This window comes from Bufo gargarizans, chromosome 7, assembly GCF_014858855.1.
Source record: "Bufo gargarizans isolate SCDJY-AF-19 chromosome 7, ASM1485885v1, whole genome shotgun sequence".
NCBI classification, from domain to species: Eukaryota; Metazoa; Chordata; class Amphibia; order Anura; family Bufonidae; genus Bufo; species Bufo gargarizans.
The window spans coordinates 45,843,807-45,863,778 of NC_058086.1; the positions used below are offsets into that span (position 1 = coordinate 45,843,807).

General features: G+C 47.8%; 1 protein-coding gene across 7 annotated transcripts in view; it reads left to right on the top strand.

The window, feature by feature from the left end:
• Window positions 1-1,240: 1,240 nt before the first annotated feature.
• Window positions 1,241-19,972, top strand: part of DOCK7 (dedicator of cytokinesis 7) — a 143,157-nt gene continuing 124,425 nt past the window's right edge. For all 7 annotated transcript variants that reach the window (XM_044301167.1, XM_044301168.1, XM_044301169.1 and 4 more), the window contains exons 1-7: window positions 1,241-1,355; window positions 13,131-13,227; window positions 13,355-13,530; window positions 13,829-13,897; window positions 14,526-14,655; window positions 19,194-19,406; window positions 19,697-19,782. In XM_044301167.1, coding sequence (XP_044157102.1) covers window positions 1,318-1,355; window positions 13,131-13,227; window positions 13,355-13,530; window positions 13,829-13,897; window positions 14,526-14,655; window positions 19,194-19,406; window positions 19,697-19,782 — 809 coding nt within the window. In that variant the 5' untranslated portion in view covers window positions 1,241-1,317. The remainder of the gene's footprint in view (window positions 1,356-13,130; window positions 13,228-13,354; window positions 13,531-13,828; window positions 13,898-14,525; window positions 14,656-19,193; window positions 19,407-19,696; window positions 19,783-19,972) is intronic.

A 19,972-nucleotide genomic window follows, 5' to 3' on the forward strand; every position in this document is an offset into this window, starting at 1 on the left:
AGGATTATCCTAATGCATTCTGAATGGACAGTCCGTCCTTCAGGATGCATCAGGATGTCTTCCGTTCCGGAACGGAACGTTTTTTGGCCGCAGCAAATAGCGCAGCATGCTGCGCTTTTTGCTCCGGCCAAAAATCCGGAACACTTGCCGCAAGGCCGGATCCGGAATGAATGCCCATTGAAAGGCATTGATCCGGATCCGGCCTTAAGCTAAACGTCGTTTCGGCGCATTGCCGGATGCGACGTTTAGCTTTTTCTCAATGGTTACCATGGCTGCCGGGACGCTAAAGTCCTGGCAGCCATGGTAAACTGTAGTGGGGAGCGGGGAGCAGCATACTTACCATCCGTGCGGCTCCCGGGGCGCTCCAGAGTGACGTCAGGGCGCCCCAGGCGCATGGATGACGTGATCGCATGGATCACATGATCCATGCGCATGGGGCGCTCTGACGTCATTCTGGAGCGCCCCGGGAGCCGCACGGATGGTAAGTATACCGCTCCCCCGCTCCCCACTACTACTATGGCAACCAGGACTTTAATAGCGTCCTGGGTGCCATAGTAACACTGAAAGCATTTTGAAGACGGATCCGTCTTCAAATGCTTTCAGTACACTTGCGTTTTTCCGGATCCGGCGTGTAATTCCGGCAAGTGGAGTACACGCCGGATCCGGACAACGCAAGTGTGAAAGAGGCCTTAGCAGTGTCATCCACAGCGCCCTGCCCCTTTAAAGCTGACCTACAGCAGTGAAGAAAAATGGCTGGGTTGTTATGGAAACCTGGAGTAAAGCTGTGTGTATGTGGAGACTAAGGGTCTGTGAGCTTCTATTGGCTGATAAGGGTCATGTGACCGTGTTTATGGCAGGCTTCTATTGGCTAATGCACTTTTTGGAAATATCTCAGGAACGGTACGTGCTAGAGAACTGAGACCCAGTCTAAAACCTTCCCGGACACCTGATGTACTTGTGTGCCAAATTTGGTGATTGTACAGGCAACGGTGCGGATTCCTTTAGCGGACATACATACACTCAGCTTTATATATAAGATTATGTATTATACATTATTATTACAGTGTGTTCCATGATGATAATATATTGTGTATTATACATTATTACATGATGATAATATAATGTGTATTTTTATTACAGTGTATTGTACATTATTATGTAGAGGACATCCCAGATCAGGAGGTCTCCTCTGCGCCCTGTGCGCGTCTCCTCCGGACATTACGGTAGCCGGCAGCCGTATTCCTCCGCGGCAGCGCGCACTCCGCTTCCCAGCGCTCCCGATCTTCCCTCCGCCGGGAGCCGCACCGAGTGGCGGACATGGCCGAGCGCCGCGCCTTCGCCCAGAAGATCAGCAGGTAACCGGGGGCGGCCGTTATCTCCCGCCTCACAGCCTGCCGGGAATTCCGGGGAGAAAGGGCAGGGCCGGGGGGATTCCCAGGCTCCGCTCCGGCTGACAGGCCTGGCCGGGCCCCCACCCCACCGCTGCCTGTCAGGCCGGGCTCAGGGCATTGTGTGCGGGGAGAAGCCGTGGGGGAGGGAAGGGCCCTGTGCCGAGCTCCAGTGTGTCTGTGCCGGGGACCCCGGAACCTGCACCCCCAAATACCCCACCCTATTACTAGTGCCAGACCCTGCACCCCCAAATACCCCACCCTATTACTAGTGCCAGACCCTGCACCCCCAAATACCCCACCCCTATAACAGCCCTGGACCCTGCACCCCCAAATACCCCACCCTATTACTAGTGCCAGACCCTGCATCCCCAAATACCCCCACCCCAATAACAGCCACAGACCCTGAACCCCCAAATACCCCACCCTATAATAGCCCTGGACCCTGCACCCCTAAATACCCCACCCCATTACTAGTGCCAGACCCTGCACCCTAAATACCCCCACCCTATTACTAGTGCCAGACCCTGCACCCCCAAATACCCCACCCCTATTACAGCCCTGGACCCTGCATCCCCAAATACCCCACCCCAGTTATAGCCCCGGACCCTGCACCCCCAAATACCCCACCCCTAATACTAGTGCCAGACCCTGCACCCCTAAATACCCCTGGACCCTGCATCCTCAAATACCCCACCCCAGTAATAGCCACAGACCCTGCATCCCCAAATACCCCACCCCAGTAATAGCCACAGACCCTGCATCCCCAAATACCCCACCCCACCCCAATAACAGCCCGGACCCTGCATCCCCAAATACCCCACCCCAGTAATAGCAACAGACCCTGCACCCCCAAATACCCCACCCTATTAACAGCCCTGGACCCTGCATCCCCAAATACCCCACCCCAGTAATAGCCACAGACCCTGCATCCCCAAATACCCCACCCCAATAACAGCCACAGACCCTGCATCCCCAAATACCCCACCCCAATAACAGCCCGGACCCTGCATCCCCAAATACCCCACCCCAATAACAGCCCGGACCCTGCATCCCCAAATACCCCACCCCAGTTATAGCCACAGACCCTGCATCCCCAAATACCCCACCCCAATAACAGCCCCGGACCCTGCACCCCCAAATACCCCACCCTAATACTAGCGCCAGACCCTGCACTCCTAAATACCCCACCTCAATAATAGCCCCAGACCCTGCACCCCCAAATACCCCACCCTAATACTAGCACCAGACATGGCACCCCTAAATACACCACCTCAATAATAGCCCCAGACCCGGCACCCCTAAATACACCACCTCAATAATAGCCCCAGACCCTGCATCCCCAAATACCCCACCCCAATAATAGCCCCAGACCCTGCACCCCTAAATACCCCATCCCAATAATAGCCCCGGACCCTGCATCCCCAAATACCCCTCCCCAATAACAGCCCCAGACCCTGCATCCCCAAATACCCCACCCCACTAATAGCCCCGGACCCTGCACCCCTAAATACCCCACCCCAATAACAGCCCCAGACCCTGCACCCCTAAATACCCCACCCCAATGATGGCCCCAGAACCTGCACCCCATATATCCCACCCCAAATAATAACCCAGACCCTAAGACCCCTTTCACATGAACGAGTTTTCCCGCGCGGGTGCAATGCGTGACGTGAACGCATAGCACCAGTACTAAATTCTGACCCATTCATTTCAATGGGGCTGTGTACATGAGCGCTATCTATCACGCATCAGTTCTGCGTTGCGTGAAAATCACAGCATGTTCTATATTCTGTGTTTTTCACGCAGCCCTGGCCCCATAGAAGTGAATGGCGCTTCAGTGAAAAACGCATTGCATCCGCAAGCAAGTGCGGATGTGATGCGTTTTTCACTGATGGTTGCTAGGAGATGTTGTTTGTAAACCTTCCGTTTTTTATCACGCGAGTGAAAAATGCATCAAAATGCATTGCACCCGCGCAGAAAAAACTGAACAACTGAACGTAATCGCAGACAAAACTGACTGAACTTGCTGGCAAAATGGTGCGAGTTTCACTGAACGCATCCGGACCTAATCCGCCACGCTCGTGTGAAAGGGGCCTAATACCTGTTCCCTAGAATATAACACCCCTGTATAAGAACTGCCCCCTGATACCTGAACCCCAAAAATATGACACCCCTGTAATAACCCCAGATACTAATAATCAAGTCCATGCCGAATCTCAGCTCGTTAACGTTTTTCTGGCACCAATTATTATTAGTGTTATTGTCACTCAGAACTCTTATTAGGGGGCTCATCTGGTCTTCTGCTCACATTGGGGGGGCTCCTTTCTCCTGCCGTTCTCTGACTGTTTTGCTGACATATTGGGGCTCATGTTATCCGTCGTCACCCAGGAGCAGTGAGCACTGCACCCAGAGATCTGTCACTGCTCTGTATTGTTGGGTGCCTCTGGAAGTTCTTCCTGTCATGGCCGCCGGGAGCATCTGATTGGTTCGTTGATGTCTCCATCCTGTGGCTCTCTGACTGCTCCTGGCACGCTGTGATAGCTGCAGGTTGGGGGGGAAGCCTGTAGGGCCAGTCCGGCCTGTTGTAGGCGTGCGCCCGGGCAGGTGTGGGTAATACAATAGGTAATAATTGTTCTGAGGGCTTTATATAATTACTGCTTGTATCAGGTTTATTGACAGGTCTGAACTGGGACCTGAGACTGCACGCTGTCTGCTCTGCATCTGAAGAGCAAGTGAATGCAGCCTAGTCTCTGTTCTCAGCCACTACAAAATATAATGTACAGCAACAGTGCAGCCATGTTCTACATACTGGACTAATACTGGGAATAGTGAGTAAAGTGCAGGATGTACACAGTGACTGCACCAGCAGAATAGTGAGTGCAGCTCTGGAGTATAATACAGGATGTAACTCGGGATCAGTACAGGATAAGTAATGTATGTACACAGTGACTGCACCAGCAGAATAGTGAGTGCAGCTCTGGAGTATAATACAGGATGTAACTCAGGATCAGTACAGGATAAGTAATGTATGTACACAGTGACTGCACCAGCTGAATAGTGAGTGCAGCTCTGGAGTATAATACAGGATGTAACTCAGGATCAGTACAGGATAAGTAATGTAATGTATGTACACAGTGAGCGCACCAGCAGAATAGTGATTGCAGCTCTTGGGTATAATACAGGATGTAACTCACGATCAGTACAGGATAAGTAATGTATGTACAGTGACTGCACCAGGAGAATAGTGAGTGCAGCTCTGGAGTATAATACAGGATGTAACTCAGGATAAGTAATGTATGTACACAGTGACTCCACCAGCAGAATAGTGAGTGCAGCTCTGGAGTATAATACAGGATGGAACTCGGGTAACGGACTTCACTGTACAGTTATAATAATCCTGTATAAGCACAGAACAGTGCTGTGTGGTTTCCTGCTCCCGGCTGTGTATCATCAGGTGATATCTTTCAGTCTTCATTCCATACACATTAGTCATAAAGAGTTGAGCGGCTGCCAGAATACAGTAAATATCTGTGTTATTGGGCGAGGGGATTTAGTAAAAAATCACTACCAAGGATGAGCACAGTGATGGGGGCAGATTCCACACTCATATGTACTGGGTTTTCATAGTAGTTGTTTCCTAGAAATAGAGGATATAATGGTTTAATAGCTTGGAATTTATGTGACAAAATAATTGTCAAATTGTGTTTACATACTTTACATTACTTATCCTGTATTATACTCCAGAGCTGCACTCACTATTCTGCTGGTGCAGTCACTGTGTACATACATTACTTATCCTGTACTGATCCTGAGTTACATCCTGTATTATAGGCCCCATGCACACGGCCGTTGTTCACGGCCGTGTGCGGGCCGTGGAACCGCGGCCTGGATCCCTTCCTGAGAGCAGGAGCGCACGGCGTCACTGGTTGCTATGACGCCGTGCGCTCCCTGCTGCCGGCACAGAACAGTAATACACTGGTACGATCTATACCAGTGTATTACTGTACTGTGCCGGCAGCAGGGGGCGCACGGCGTCCTAGCAACCAGTGACGCCGTGTGCTCCAGCTCACAGGAAGGGATCCAGGCCGCGGTTCCACGGCCCGCACACGGCCGTGAACAACGGCCGTGTGCATGGGGCCATACTCCAGAGCTGCACTCACTATTCTGCTGGTGCAGTCACTGTGTACATACATTACTTATCCTGTACTGATCCTGAGTTACATCCTGTATTATACTCCAGAGCTGCACTCACTATTCTGCTGGTGCAGTCACTGTGTACATACATTATTTATCCTGTACTGATCCTGAGTTACATCCTGTATTATACTCCAGAGCTGCACTCACTATTCTGCTGGTGCAGTCACTGTGTACATACATTACTTATCCTGTACTGATCCTGAGTTACATCCTGTATTATACTCCAGAGCTGCACTCACTATTCTGCTGGTGGAGTCACTGTGTACATACATTACTTATCCTGTACTGATCCTGAGTTACATCCTGTATTATACTCCAGAGCTGCACTCACTATTCTGCTGGTGCAGTCACTGTGTACATACATTACTTTTCCTGTACTGATCCTGAGTTACATCCTGTATTATACTCCAGAGCTGCACTCACAGGGTTGGATATGCCATTTGTGCGATCAGGTCTGCTGCACAGGGGCCTAGTAGGAAAGGGGATGCACTGACACCTTTAAAAGCTTTCCATCTATGTGTATCTTGTTACTCCTCCTGTGGAGATATACTGTATTTCTGGTCATATCTCTGCTCTACTGTTGGGACGCCTGATGGACCAGTCAGACCTTGAACTGGTGACCGATGCACAGTGCCAGCCTCAGAGATGCCAGGCTTTGTGTCGCCCCCGGCTCCAGCGATGTTGGGGGAGAGCAGTGATCATTGTCACGCCGCGTTCATCGTTATAGTAATTTGCTTGAAACTGTTGATGCAGCGTAAATGAGCGGTCAGTCAGGCGTGAAGACAGTTGTGTCCTAGATTTGTTTTTTGCTTTTGTTTTCAGTATTATCATCATTCTCATAGGGCTCTTTCACACCTGCGTTCTTTTCTTCCGGCATAGAGTTCCGTCGTCGGGGCTCTATGCCGGAAGAATCCTGATCAGTTTTATCCTAATGCATTCTGAATGGAGAGAAATCCGTTCAGGATGCATCAGGATGTCTTCAGTTCCGGACCGGAAAGTTTTTTGGCCGGAGAAAATACCGCAGCATGCTGCGCTTTTTGCTCCGGCCAAAAATCCTGAAGACTTGCCGCAAGGCCGGATCCGGAATGAATGCCCATTGAAAGGCATCGATCCGGATCCGGCCTTAAGCTAAACGTCGTTTCGGCGCATTACCGGATCCGACGTTTAGCTTTTTCTGAATGGTTACCATGGCTGCCGGGACGCTAAAGTCCTGGCAGCCATGGTAAAGTGTAGCGGGGAGCAGGGGAGCAGCATACTTACCGTCCGTGCGGCTCCCGGGGCGCTCCAGAGTGACGTCGGGGCGCCCCACGCGCATGGATCACGTGATCGCATGGCACGTCATCCATGCGCATGGGGCGCTCTGACGTCACTCTGGAGCGCCCGGGGAGCCGCACGGACGGTAAGTATACAGCTCCCCTGCTCCTACTATGGCAACCAGGACTTTAATAGCGTCCTGGCTGCCATAGTAACACTGAACGCAGTTTGAAGACGGATCCGTCTTCAAATGCTTTCAGTTCACTTGCGTTTTTTCGGATCCGGCGTGTAATTTCGGCAAGTGGAGTGCATGCCGGATCCGGACAACGCAAGTGTGAAAGAGGCCTATCATTGAGGGGGTATCTGAAATTTTTGCTTTATTTTCAAGATCTCTGGTTGCTGTCATTTTATTGGTTGACCTTCTGAGAAATCCCCAATAGATCTTGTTCTTTCTAGTTTATTACAATGTATCATAGTGCATTTACAAAGTTACTTTTTATGTAGCGGATTTATGTTATTGTAGTTGGTTGGGGTGTATTCCACAAACAGCGTTTATCACCTGTACCACAAGGATGGGTGTAGGTGTGTAATCTCTGGGGGGCCAACCGTTGGACCCCCAGCAATCTTAAGAACGTGGATCCCTGAGTCCCTCTTGTGTACATCAGGGCAGTGGACTTAAAGGGGTTGTTCATCTTCTGGGGTACTTTTGGCAGACCACCTCTTGTGGCCAGACCTGCAGAGGGAGGGATACCTACCTGCTCCTCGCTGCTGGGTCCCGGCTCCTTCGCTTCTCTGCCGTCACTGCAGGCCTTGGGTCCCCCGCTGTCAGCATCCATTGTGATGCCAAAGACTGGCTGCAGTGGTGACCTGCCCCCTTGCATCATTCCTTTTGGTCACGTGACACAAGAGGTAGGTCACCTGATGGGTTTTTTTCTTTCCCGCGGACACTCCGGCCCTCTTAGCCCTCATGCACACGACCGTATGGATTTGGCGGATATGCAAAACACGGGTAGTGTGCGTACCGCAATTGTCCACAGTCCTTAATATAGAAATGACTTCATCTCTTTTATGCCTCTTGGAAATCTTTGAATGGAGTGGCGCATGGGTGTAAGGTTTATGCATACATTTCTAGGAGGCATAACAGAGGAACAGCATAATTCATAGTTATAAGAAGAGATGCACCAGGATTGTGTTGCATGGAGTATGACACATCTGTGGCTATCCAGTTGTTGAGAAACTATAACTCCCAGCATGCCCTGACAGCCTGCGGCTCATAGGTCTTGTATATAAAAGCTTTATTGTACCCATCCTGCATCCATCCCCATAACAGCGGGTAAAGGTCCCCAGTTTCACATCCCTTTTATTTAACGCATATGACCTCCCCGACAGGCTGTGATTGAGGCGCATGGCTCGGTGGTTACACCCCACTCCTCGTATTAGCCGCCCCAGTTCCATCATATACTGACTCATATACTGGCTTAAAATACATATCCTGTTTACTAAGACTGAGCTCTGTGCACTATATATTTATGCTATTCCCAGTCCTTGATTTACATGTACAGATGCAGCAGAGCTGAGAGTGTCACGGTTGTATCCCTCAATGTGTTTACACACAGGACTTCATGTAAACCTACTGCATTATCTTCCAGTGTTTCTGCCCAGTATGATATCAGAAAGGGAAGGGTGCAACACGCAGGGCAGTACAGTCCCTGTGGCAATTATATACAAGCCATCTATGTGGGATCAGGGTACTGGGCTGAACATGAGGCCGCCTATGTGGGATCAGGGTACTGGGCTGTACATGAGGCCACCTATGTGGGATCAGTGTTCTGGGGCTGAACATGAGGCCACCTATGTGGGATCAGTGTTTTGGGACTGAATATGAGGCCTCTTATGTGGGATCAAGGTACTGGGCTGAATAGGAGGCCACCTATGTGGGATCAGGGAACTGGGCTGAACATGAGGCCACCTATGTGGGATTAGGGTGCTGGGCTGTACATGAGGCCACCTATGTGGGATTAGGGTACTGGGCTGTACACGAGGCCACCTATGTGGGATCAGTGTTTTGGGACTGAATATGAGGCCACTTATGTGGGATCAAGGAACTGGGCTGAATAGGAGGCCACCTATGTGGGATCAGGGTACTGGGCTGAACACGAGGCCACCTATGTGGGATCAGGGTACTGGGCTGTACATGAGGCCACCTATGTGGGATCAGGGTACTGGGCTGAACATGAGGCTACCTATGTGGAATCGGGATACTAGGGCTGGACATGAGGCTGCCTATATGGGATCAGGGTACTGGGCTGAACATGAGGCCGCCTATGTGGGATCAGGGTACTGGGCTGAATAGGAGGCCACCTATGTGGGATCAGGGTACTGGGCTGAACACGAGGCCACCTATGTGGGATCAGTGTTCTGGGGCTGAACATGAGGCCACCCATGTGGGATCAGGGTACTGGGCTGAACATGAGGCCACCTAGGTGGGATCAGTGTTCTGGGGCTGAACATGAGGCCATCTTTTTGGGATCTGGTTACCAGGGCTGAACATGAGGCCACCTATGTGGGATCAGGGTACTGGGGCTGAACATGAGGCCACCCATGTGGGATCAGGGTACTGGGCTGAACATGAGGCTACCTATGTGGGATCGGGGTACTAGGACTGGACATGAGGCTACCTATGTGGAATCGGGATACTAGGGCTGGACATGAGGCTACCTATGTGGGATCAGGGTACTGGGGCTGAACATGAGGCCACCTATGTGGGATCAGGGTACTGGGGCTGAACATGAGGCCACCTATGTGGGATCAGGGTACTGGGGCTGAACATGAGACCGCCTATGTGGGATCAGGGTACTGGGGCTGAACATGAGGCCACCTATATGGGATCAGTCTTCTATAAACAGTTATCACTTCACCAGTGTGGGGCTGGACACGAAGTCACCTATGTGGTGTCAGGCCCCTGTAGACCATCATCCGTTCACCTATGTGGGGTCAGTGTCCTAGGGCCAATCATCTAATCAGGTCACAGTGGGTTAAGTGTCCTATGCTGGTACCGTTCACACTCCTCTACGTCACTGTCCTATCTCTGGAGATATTGCTGTACCCCAATAAGACGTAACCTTGAGACACCATTTCTTTATCGCTGTACTTGATACAACGCCCCTTTAAGTTGATATGCGAGGGATCTCAGGGATATGAAGCTAAAGCTCAGTTTTGTGATCGCCTTCCTGCTGTTAGATGTGATTTTCCATATATTACAGCATTTTCTGTAAATATGCGCTGCTCGGTCATTCGTCATCTGAGCTGGCGGACGGATTCCATCAGTCACTTCACACAAAGATCTATTGACTTCTTTGTTGCTGCTGCATTTTTCCTCCAAAGATATTTTGCACGCGGAGCCAGGATAGCCGGTGGGCATGTTCTGCCGCTCTCAGGTTCCTCCGCCTACGCTTTTTATGAATCTCAGAATGTCGCTATTAATATTAATCTGTTAATGCATAAATATCAGACGCAGAGATTTGGACTGGAGATAATTGCTTCTTGTAAGAGTAAATACCATTTAAAGGGCCACCATGCCTAAAATCCAAAGCTCTCACATATGTATATGGCTCTGTTCACACTGGCATAACATTTTCGATTGTTTAATGGGAGTAAGCGGTTTTGACCATGCTAAACTACTGACAGCACTAAGTAGGAGATCAGGAGTAGTGTGAATATGAAGTTTAAGGATACTTTTACAATAATGGCAGCCTTCTCCGGCAGGCTGTTCCGGCGGGTGAACAGTCTGCCGGATCCGTGCTGCCAGAGGTCCACTCCAGCCCTATTCACTATAGTGGGGGGGGGGGGGGGGGGGGCGCGGCGCGGCAGAGTTCTGGCGGCAGCACGGCAAACATGCCGAGAGGCGGCTGGAATAAAACTATGACATGTTGTAGTTTTATTCCTGCCGCCTCTCGGCATGTTTGCCGTGCTGCTGCCGGAACTCTGGCCCATTCCCATTATAGTCATTGAGGCCAGAGCGGTAGTCCGGGGGCACGTGTACACTAGCGGCAGCACTGATCCGACAGGCTGTTCACCCACCGGAACAGCCTGCTAGAGAAGGCTGCCGATAGTGTGAAAGTAGCCTTATTCTGCCAGGTTCTGCTTCACTGTGAAGTGCTCTTCATTGAACTGCCTCCCAGCTCCTCCCCTCTGCTCTGAGTGGCAGCTGTAGCATCCAACCAGAAGACCACTACAGCTGTCACTCAGAGCAGAGGGGAGGGACTGGGAAGCAGCTCAACCAAAGGGCAACCTCCTGGGCACTTGCCTGAGCAGAATCTGGCAGAATAAAACTTCATATTCACACTACTCCTGCAACTAACATCTCAAAAAAATGTTATGTTTCTAGTTTCTACTGTTCTCCACCACCTAGGGCTGTCAGCAGTTTAGCGTGGTCAAAACTTCTGACAGACTCCCTTTATAAGCTACTTTTTGAAACTTTAACTACAGTCGTGGCCAAAAGTTTTGAGAATTACATAAATATTGGAAATTGAAAAAGTTGCTGCTTAAGTTTTTATAATAGCAATTTGCATATACTCCAGAATGTTATGAAGAGTGATCAGATGAATTGCATAGTCCTTCTTTGCCATGAAAATTAACTTAATCCCCAAAAAACCTTTCCACTGCATTTCATTGCTGTCATTAAAGGACCTGCTGAGATCATTTCAGTAATCGTCTTGTTAACTCAGGTGAGAATGTTGACGAGCACAAGGCTGGAGATCATTATGTCAGGCTGATTGGGTTAAAATGGCAGACTTGACCTGTTAAATTGAGGGTGATGCTTGAAATCCTTGTTCTTCCATTGTTAACCATGGTGACCTGCAAAGAAACGCGTGCAGCCATCATTGCGTTGCATAAAAATGGCTTCACAGGCAAGGATATTGTGGCTACTAAGATGGCACCTCAATCAACAATTTATAGGATCATCAAGAACTTCAAGGAAGGAGGTTCAATTCTTGTTAAGAAGGCTTCAGGGCGTCCAAGAAAGTCCAGCAAGCGGCAGGATCGTCTCCTAAAGAGGATTCAGCTGCGGGATCGGAGTGCCACCAGTGCAGCGCTTGCTCAGGAATGGCAGCAGGCAGGTGTGAGCGCATCTGCACGCACAGTGAGGCCAAGACTTTTGGAAGATGGCCTGGTGTCAAGTAGGGCAGCAAAGAAGCCACTTCTCTCCAAAAAAACATCAGGGACAGATTGATCTTCTGCAGAAAATATGGTGAATGGACTGCTGAGGACTGGGGCAAAGTCATATTCTCCGATGAAGCCTCTTTCCGATTGTTTGGGGCATCAGGAAAAAGGCTTGTCCTGGAGAAGAAAAGGTGAGCGCTACCGTTAGTCCTGTGTCATGCCAACAGTAAAGCCTCCTGAGACCATTCATGTGTGGGGTTGCTTCTCATCCAAGGGAGTGGGCTCACTCACAATTTTCCCCAAAAACACAGCCATGAATAAAGAATGGCACCAAAACACCCTCCAACAGCAACTTCTTCCAACAATCCAACAACAGTTTGGTGAAGAACAATGCATTTTCCAGCACGATGGAGCACCGTGCCATAAGGCAAAAGTGATAACTAAGTGGCTCGGGGACCAAACGTTGACATTTTGGGTCCATGGCCTGGAAACTCCCCAGATCTTAATCCCATTGAGAACTTGTGGTCAATCCTCAAGAGGCGGGTGGACAAACAAAAACCCACTAATTCTGACAAACTCCAAGAAGTGACTATGAAAGAATGGGTTGCTATCAGTCAGGACTTGGCCCAGAAGTTGATTGAGAGCATGCGCAGTCGGATTGCAGAGGTCCTGAAAAAGAAGGGCCAACACTGCAAATACTGACTCTGCATAAATGTCATGTAATTGTCGATAAAAGCCTTTGAAACGTATGAAGTGCGTGTAATTATATTTCACTACATCACAGAAACAACTGAAACAAAGATCTAAATGCAGTTTAGCAGCAAACTTTGTGAAAACTAATATTTGTGTCATTCTCAAAACTTTTGGCCACGACTGTATATGTACTCCACCTTTTTAGTGCAAGTTGCATCCAAACTTCTGACACAGATGATGCCATATTAGTAACTTAAAGGGGTCCTCTGAGCTACAGACCCTCAGGAGAGGTCATTGATATATCGGTCTGACTTCTGGCACTCCCACCAGTTAGCTGTTTTGGGGCGGCAGTGGTGCTGGAAATTATACAGTGTACTGAGCAGAAGCTAGATTTTTTTTTTTTCATTTAATTATTATTATTATTTTTTTCAGGACTGTGGCCGCAGAGGTACGCAAACAAATCTCAGGACAATATGGCTCCCCACAGCTCCACAAAAACCTGAGCGTCGGAGGATCACACCATGCCTCGGTAAGTTTCCTCGCTTGCTCTCTTGTCATGGGTGGAGCTGTGCATCTATATTACGGCACTTGCCATACCTGCGGTAACTATAAGTTATAATTCCTCTGTCATTTGTGTGTGTTTTATTTTTTTACAGGTCCCTCTTACTGAAGTGGTCGACCCTGTGGATTTTGAAGAGTATCTCACCAGTCATCCTATAATCGCTGACTCCGGCCCCTTAAGAGATCTGTATGAATTTCCTAATGACGATGTGGAAGTTGTCTACATGCCGAGAGAATGCCGGACGGTGGTCTCGTCCGTGCCGGAGGAGAGGTAATGGTGAACATGGGCGGGGCTATTGAAAACTGCTGCCATGTGATGCTGACAGTATGCAAACGGTTTGAGAGGTGAATGATCGTACTAACGATCATTCATTCCCCATAGGTTTGCTTTGGCCTGTGTTGATGGGCCTTTCAAACGAGTGCTGATCCGTTTGCTTTATCGCACTCGTTCCGGATTGAAAGGACCCTAAGCTAGAGCCTGGCCGGTGGTCAGCCATGGATATAAGTACCGACACATTGTATATGTAGAGCCTGCGTGGTTTTATTACTTGTTTTGTTGCTTCTCTTAGTGAAATGGAGCCGCATGTCAAGGACTGTGTGCGAAGCTACACCGAGGACTGGGCCATCGTCAACAGGAAGTAAGTGACGTACGGACTGAGCCTGCGTATAGCGTCATTCAACCATGTGGAATGAGTACGGGACCCTAAATCAATTCCATTAGGACAGGGATTCCTAACCTGCGGCCCTCCAGCTGTTGCAAAACTACAACTCCCAGCATGCCTGGACAGCCTACAGCAGGGCATGGTAGGAGTTGTAGTTTTACAACAGCTGGAGGGCCGCAGGTTGAGCATCCCTGCATTAGGACATCATAATGGAAAACCCTCTCTGTAGACAAAAATCTCCCCGCCTCCCAGTTAATATAGATTTTTGACTTGACACAATGTTTCATAATTTTGGTAGAAGGAGTTAATCGGCATATATAATCTCTGGCGCCCCTTATCTGTGAGATAAGTTAGTCATTTGATAGGTGGCAATCCAGCCGGTCAGGTCCATAAATTTCCCCAACATAATTACCCCATCAGTTTATTGGCAAATTGTCAGAGTTCATGGCCCGCTACAATAAAGGGAGCCCCCTATACTGAGGCGCAGTAGTTGCTCGAACAACGGCAGCTTCAGCAACCAGTCTGCCCTGAACATGCAGAGCTGCAGTGTAAAGCATGTGGGGAAAGAGAGAGCAGGAAACTGAACCATTTTTCTATGTGACAGATACCACAAGCTGGGCACAGGCTTCAACCCCAACACCTTGGACAAGCAGAAGGAGCGGCAGAAGGGTCTTCCTAAGCAGGTCTTTGAGTCAGACGAAGGGCCAGAGTGCAGCAGTTATCAGGATGAACAGGTGAGCCGTCGCGATCTTATATTTTGTGCCAGCTAGCCGTTGCTCCATCCTCGTCATAGTGGTCAGATGCGGTTCAGCTATGTGGTGCACAGTGGGGTCGGGGGTTATCAGTTGTGTTGAAAAGCTCAAATTCATGATTTTCTAAAATTGTGTCCAATGTATCAAGGGGGGGGGGGGGGGCAGATGGAACGATAAACCTAAAATACTCAGTATGTATGTTTAATGGGGAATGAAGGAAAAAACAACAATGGGGAATTAAAGTGTATTAAAAAATAAAAATAAAAATAATATATATATACACTCACCTAAAGAATTATTAGGAACACCTGTTCTATTTCTCATTAATGCGATTATCTAGTCAACCAATCACATGGCAGTTGCTTCGATGCATGTAGGGTTGTGGTCCTGGTCAAGACAATCTCCTGACCTCCAAACTGAATGTCAGAATGGGAAAGAAAGGTGATTTATGCAATTTTGAGCGTGGCATGGTTGTTAGGTGCCAGACGGGCCGGTCTGAGTATTTCACGATCTGCTCAGTTACTGGGATTTTCACGCACAACCATTTCTAGGGTTTACAAAGAATGGTGTGAAAAGGGAAAAACACCCAGTATGCGGCCGTCCTGTGGGCGAGAATGCCTTGTTGATGCTAGAGGTCAGAGGAGAATGGGCCGACTGATTCAAGCTGATAGACGAGCAACGTTGACTGAAATAACCACTCATTACAACCGAGGTCTGCAGCAAAGCATTTGTGAAGCCACAACACGCACAACCTTGAGGCAGGAGGGCTACAACAGCAGAAGACCCCACCGGGTACCACTCATCTCCACTACAAATAGGAAAAAGAGGCTACAATTTGCACGAGCTCACCAAAATTGGACTGTTGAAGACTGGAAAAATGTTGCCTGGTCTGATGAGTCTCGATTTCTGTTGAGACATTCAAATGGTAGAGTCTGAATTTGGTGTAAACAGAATGAGAACATGTATCCATCATGCCTTGTTACCACTGTGCAGGCTGGTGGTGGTGGTGTAATGGCGTGGAGGATGTTTTCTGGGCACACTTTAGGCCCCTTAGTGCCAATTGGCCATCGTTTAAATGCCACGGGCTACCTGAGCATTGTTTCTGACCATGTCCATCCCTTCATGACCACCATGTACCCATCCTCTGATGGCTACTTCCAGCAGGATAATGCACCATGTCACAAAGCTCCAATCATTTCAAATTGGTTTCTTGAACATGACAATGAGTTCACTGGACTAAAATGGCCTCACAGTCACCAGATCTCAACCCAATAGAGCATCTTTGGGATGTGGTGGAACAGGAGCTTCGTGCCCTGGATGTGCATCCCTCAAATCTCAGTCAACTGCAAGATGCTATCCTATCAATATGGGCCAACATTTCTAAAGAATGCTATCAGCACCTTGCTGAATCAATGCCACGTAGAATTAAGGCAGTTCTGAAGGCAAAAGGGGGTCCAACACCGTATTAGTATGGTGTTCCTAATAATTCTTTAGGTGTGTGTATGTATGTATGTATGTATGTATGTGTGTATATATAATTTTTTTTTTTTTTTTTTTTTGAGATGCTGGGAAAAATTATTTTAAAAAACCTCTATGCATATTTGAAAGCAAAAAAATAGAAGCTTTTGTAAAGGGGTGGTCCAGCATTTAGTTTTAAGAAATCAAGTTATAGAAAATTCGGCCTGCATTCGTCATGCTGCAGATTTCTTTATTTACTTTTAATTAAAGACCCTGTAGGACCGAGGTTTCAAGAACATGGCTGCATTTTTCCAGAAGCAGCACCACTCCTGTCCACAGGTTGGGTCTGGTATTACAGCTCGGCTCTATTAATAATATCTAGTAATGCATCTGACTTGCAATACCACACACAACCTGTGCACAGGTGCGGCGCTGTTTTCGGAAAAATTTAGCCTTTACTTTTTTTTTTTTTAACTCCTTAGTGACCAGCCTGTTTAGGGCCTTACTGACCAAGCATTTTTCTTCCTTTTTTCATCGTCTCGTTCCATGAGCTATAACTTTTTTTTATTTTTTCTGTGGCTTTATGAAGGCTTACTTTTTGCGGGACAAGTTGTAGTTTTTAATGACGCCATTTTGGGGTACTCACAACTTTCTGATTAACTTTTATTACCGTAACTGTTTCTGGGAGGGAGATGGGGAAAAACAGTAATGCTACCACTGCGTTTTTACATTATGAATTTTATGGTGTAAATTTTTACGGTATAAATAACATAATATCTTCTCTGGGCCACTGTGATACCAAATACTTATAGTTTTTTTTTCCGTTTTAATACTTTTTTGCAATAAAACACCTTTTTTTTTTTTTTTTTTTATAAAGAAAAAAATGTTTTTGCATTGCCGCTTCCCAAACCCATAACTTTTTTTTATATTTCTTTCTATGGAGTTGTGTGAGGGCTTCATTTTTGCGAGACGACTTGTATTTTTCATTGGTATCATTTTGGAGTACAAAGTGTATTTTCAATGGAAAAAAGCGTCATTTTTTAATTGTATTTTTTTATTGAATAAATGTGTTTCCTTTTTTTTTTTTTTTTTTATTTTTTTTTATCACTTAATAGTCCCACGAGGGGACTATAACAGATAACATCCTGATTGATTTTAAAAAGCAATGCATTATCCCTATAGTGCAGGGATGGCCAACCTGCGACTCTCCAGCTGTTGTAAAGCTACATATCCCACCATGTCCTGCTGTAGGCTGTCTGGGCATGCTGGGAGTTGTAGTTTTACAGCAGCTGGAGAGCCGCAGGTTGGCCATCCCTGTTATAGTGCATTGCATTGGAATATCGGTGCTATTCTGACATTAGCAATCGCTGAGCAAAAACAATTGGGGTATTCAATACTGTATCCAAAAAGTGTATAAAAAAATTCACTGCCTGCGTGGATATGAAAATCAAAATAATAAATCTTTATTAGTGAACGATAAAACCTTCAAACGGGCAGAACGCCCTGTATATCCCAGGCACTGGCCTCCAATTCTGTATCTGGGCTGACCCTTTTTTGGGTATATGTGAGGACCGTATACCATTGCTGACACGTGTGAACACTGTCCTAGGGTGTATGGTCTGTAGCCCTTGGAAATATATTCAGGCCCTATATTAGCTCTGTGATTCTGAGCAGAAGGTAACTAAATCCACTGCTGATAACGAGGGGCCACGCGTCCGACTCCTCGTTATCAGCTGGGGGCCACGTTTGCTCCACACGTGCCTGCACAATACTCTCTGTATACGCGATCCCTCTGCGCCGGAGGGATTCGCGCTCTTCCTCCACGTGCTAACTTTTGCTTGCACAGGGCCTCACACTATGTAAGGGGGCCGTGACCGGCATATTTCATGCGCATCAATGATAGTCACATCTGAACACATTGTGTGTTGAGAATAATCTCACTGTGTCAGATGGTATTTCAACATTCCACAATGATTGTCTCTATGTATCGCTGATTGCATCTGGGGCTCCTGATGATCCAGCGCTGACTGGAGAAACGCGTTGAGCGAAACAGATATATTCAATCAAGCGACAATAAGAGCGCACGAAGATACAATTGATTGAGCGACAGACATTTATTTCATTCAGAGATGCACTCAATTCATTGCCCACATTGGATCTGTGATAGCAGTTAATAGAGTGGATTCACTTACCTTCTGCTCAGTATCACAGATCTAATATAGGACCTGAATATATTTCCAAGGGCCACAGACCATACACCCTAGGACAGTGTTCACACGTGTCAGCAATGGTATATGGTTTTCGCCTATCCCCAAAAAAGGGTCAGCCCAGATACAGAATTATCGACCTCTAAATATCTATAGTATCCTGACTGGATGACTATATCCTGATCTAAGTTCATACATACTAGGGGATTTAATATTCTAGAGGCCAGTGCCTTGGATATACAGGGCGTTCTGCCTGTTTGAAGGTTTTAACGTTCACTAATAAAGATTTATTATTTAGATTTAGGTATCCACACAGGCAGTGAATGTTCTATTCTGACATTGACCAGCAGGCTGCGCCAGAGTGGTGCAGCCTGCTGATAATTACTCAAGGCTGGTCTGGGGCCTACACGAGACCCCAGCCAGCCTTCACACACATCGGCCCCCCGCAATCGCATTTGCGGGGTGCTGATGGGAGACAGAGGGAGTCCGCTCCCTCTGTCAGCACTTTACATGCGGCAGGCGCCATAGTAAAGTGTTAAACAGCCTGGATCGGCACTTCTGCCGGTCCGGGCTGTTAGAGCAGGCTCTCATGCTCCCTGCTCCCCGTAAAAAAAAAAAAAGTGGCGGCCCAGCCTAAGGCCCCTTAGTGACCGCCGTAAAAAGGCGTATGGGTGGTCACTAAGGGGTTAATGTTTTAGTCTGGGGGGAAAAAAAATCTTTTTTTGTACAGAATTATTTTCCAGTTGCTTCTGGTAGACTGGTGTTCTCGAGAGAGGTAATTAGCGCAGAGTCTCTGATAATTAATACACAGTGTGTCAGTCTGGATGGATCTGATGAATATCTTTGCCTCCACAGGATGATCTGAAGAGAAGATCCATGTCTATAGATGACACGCCGCGGGGTAGTTGGGCGTGCAGCATTTTCGACCTCAAGAACTCCCTTCCTGACGCTTTGCTTTCAAGCCTCTTGGACCGAACCCCAAACGAGGAGATCGATCACCAAAACGAACACCAAAGGAAGTCGAGCCGACATAAAGAACTCTTTGCACTTCACCCAGCTCAGGACGAGGTAGCGGACCCGTAGATAATGCAGAGCCACAGCTGCACTGCTGCTGTTCTTGTTAGCGTCTGTGAAACCTAATGTGAAGGGACGACCCGCACCGCTAAAAATATGCAGCAAAATCCTCACGCGGATTTGTTGCAAATTTCATTTACAACGGGTAAAATCTGTGCTGAAAAATTTGCACCGCTCAGTTTTTCACGCAGATTCCGTGCACTTTCCAACTGCTGTAATGCGCTGCATGTGGTATCTGCTGGTAACCACCCCATGTAAACATCACCCTAAATTTTTGTCCATAGGATGAACCCATTGAGCGTCTCAGTGTGCCAGAGGTACCCAAAGAACATTTTGGGCAACGGCTGCTAGTGAAATGCTTGTCTCTCAAGTAAGTGGACGGAGAAGGATTCCGCTTCTTGTCTTACTGCACCCCTTTGTTTTTGACTGGAGAACATGTTCTATTGTAACTGAGATTTGTCACATGCTGTGAATTTTATTATTGTTATATGTTGGTGTCATGTTTATTAGTAAGTGTTAAAGGGCATCTGTCAGCAGTTTTGTACCTATGACACCGGCTG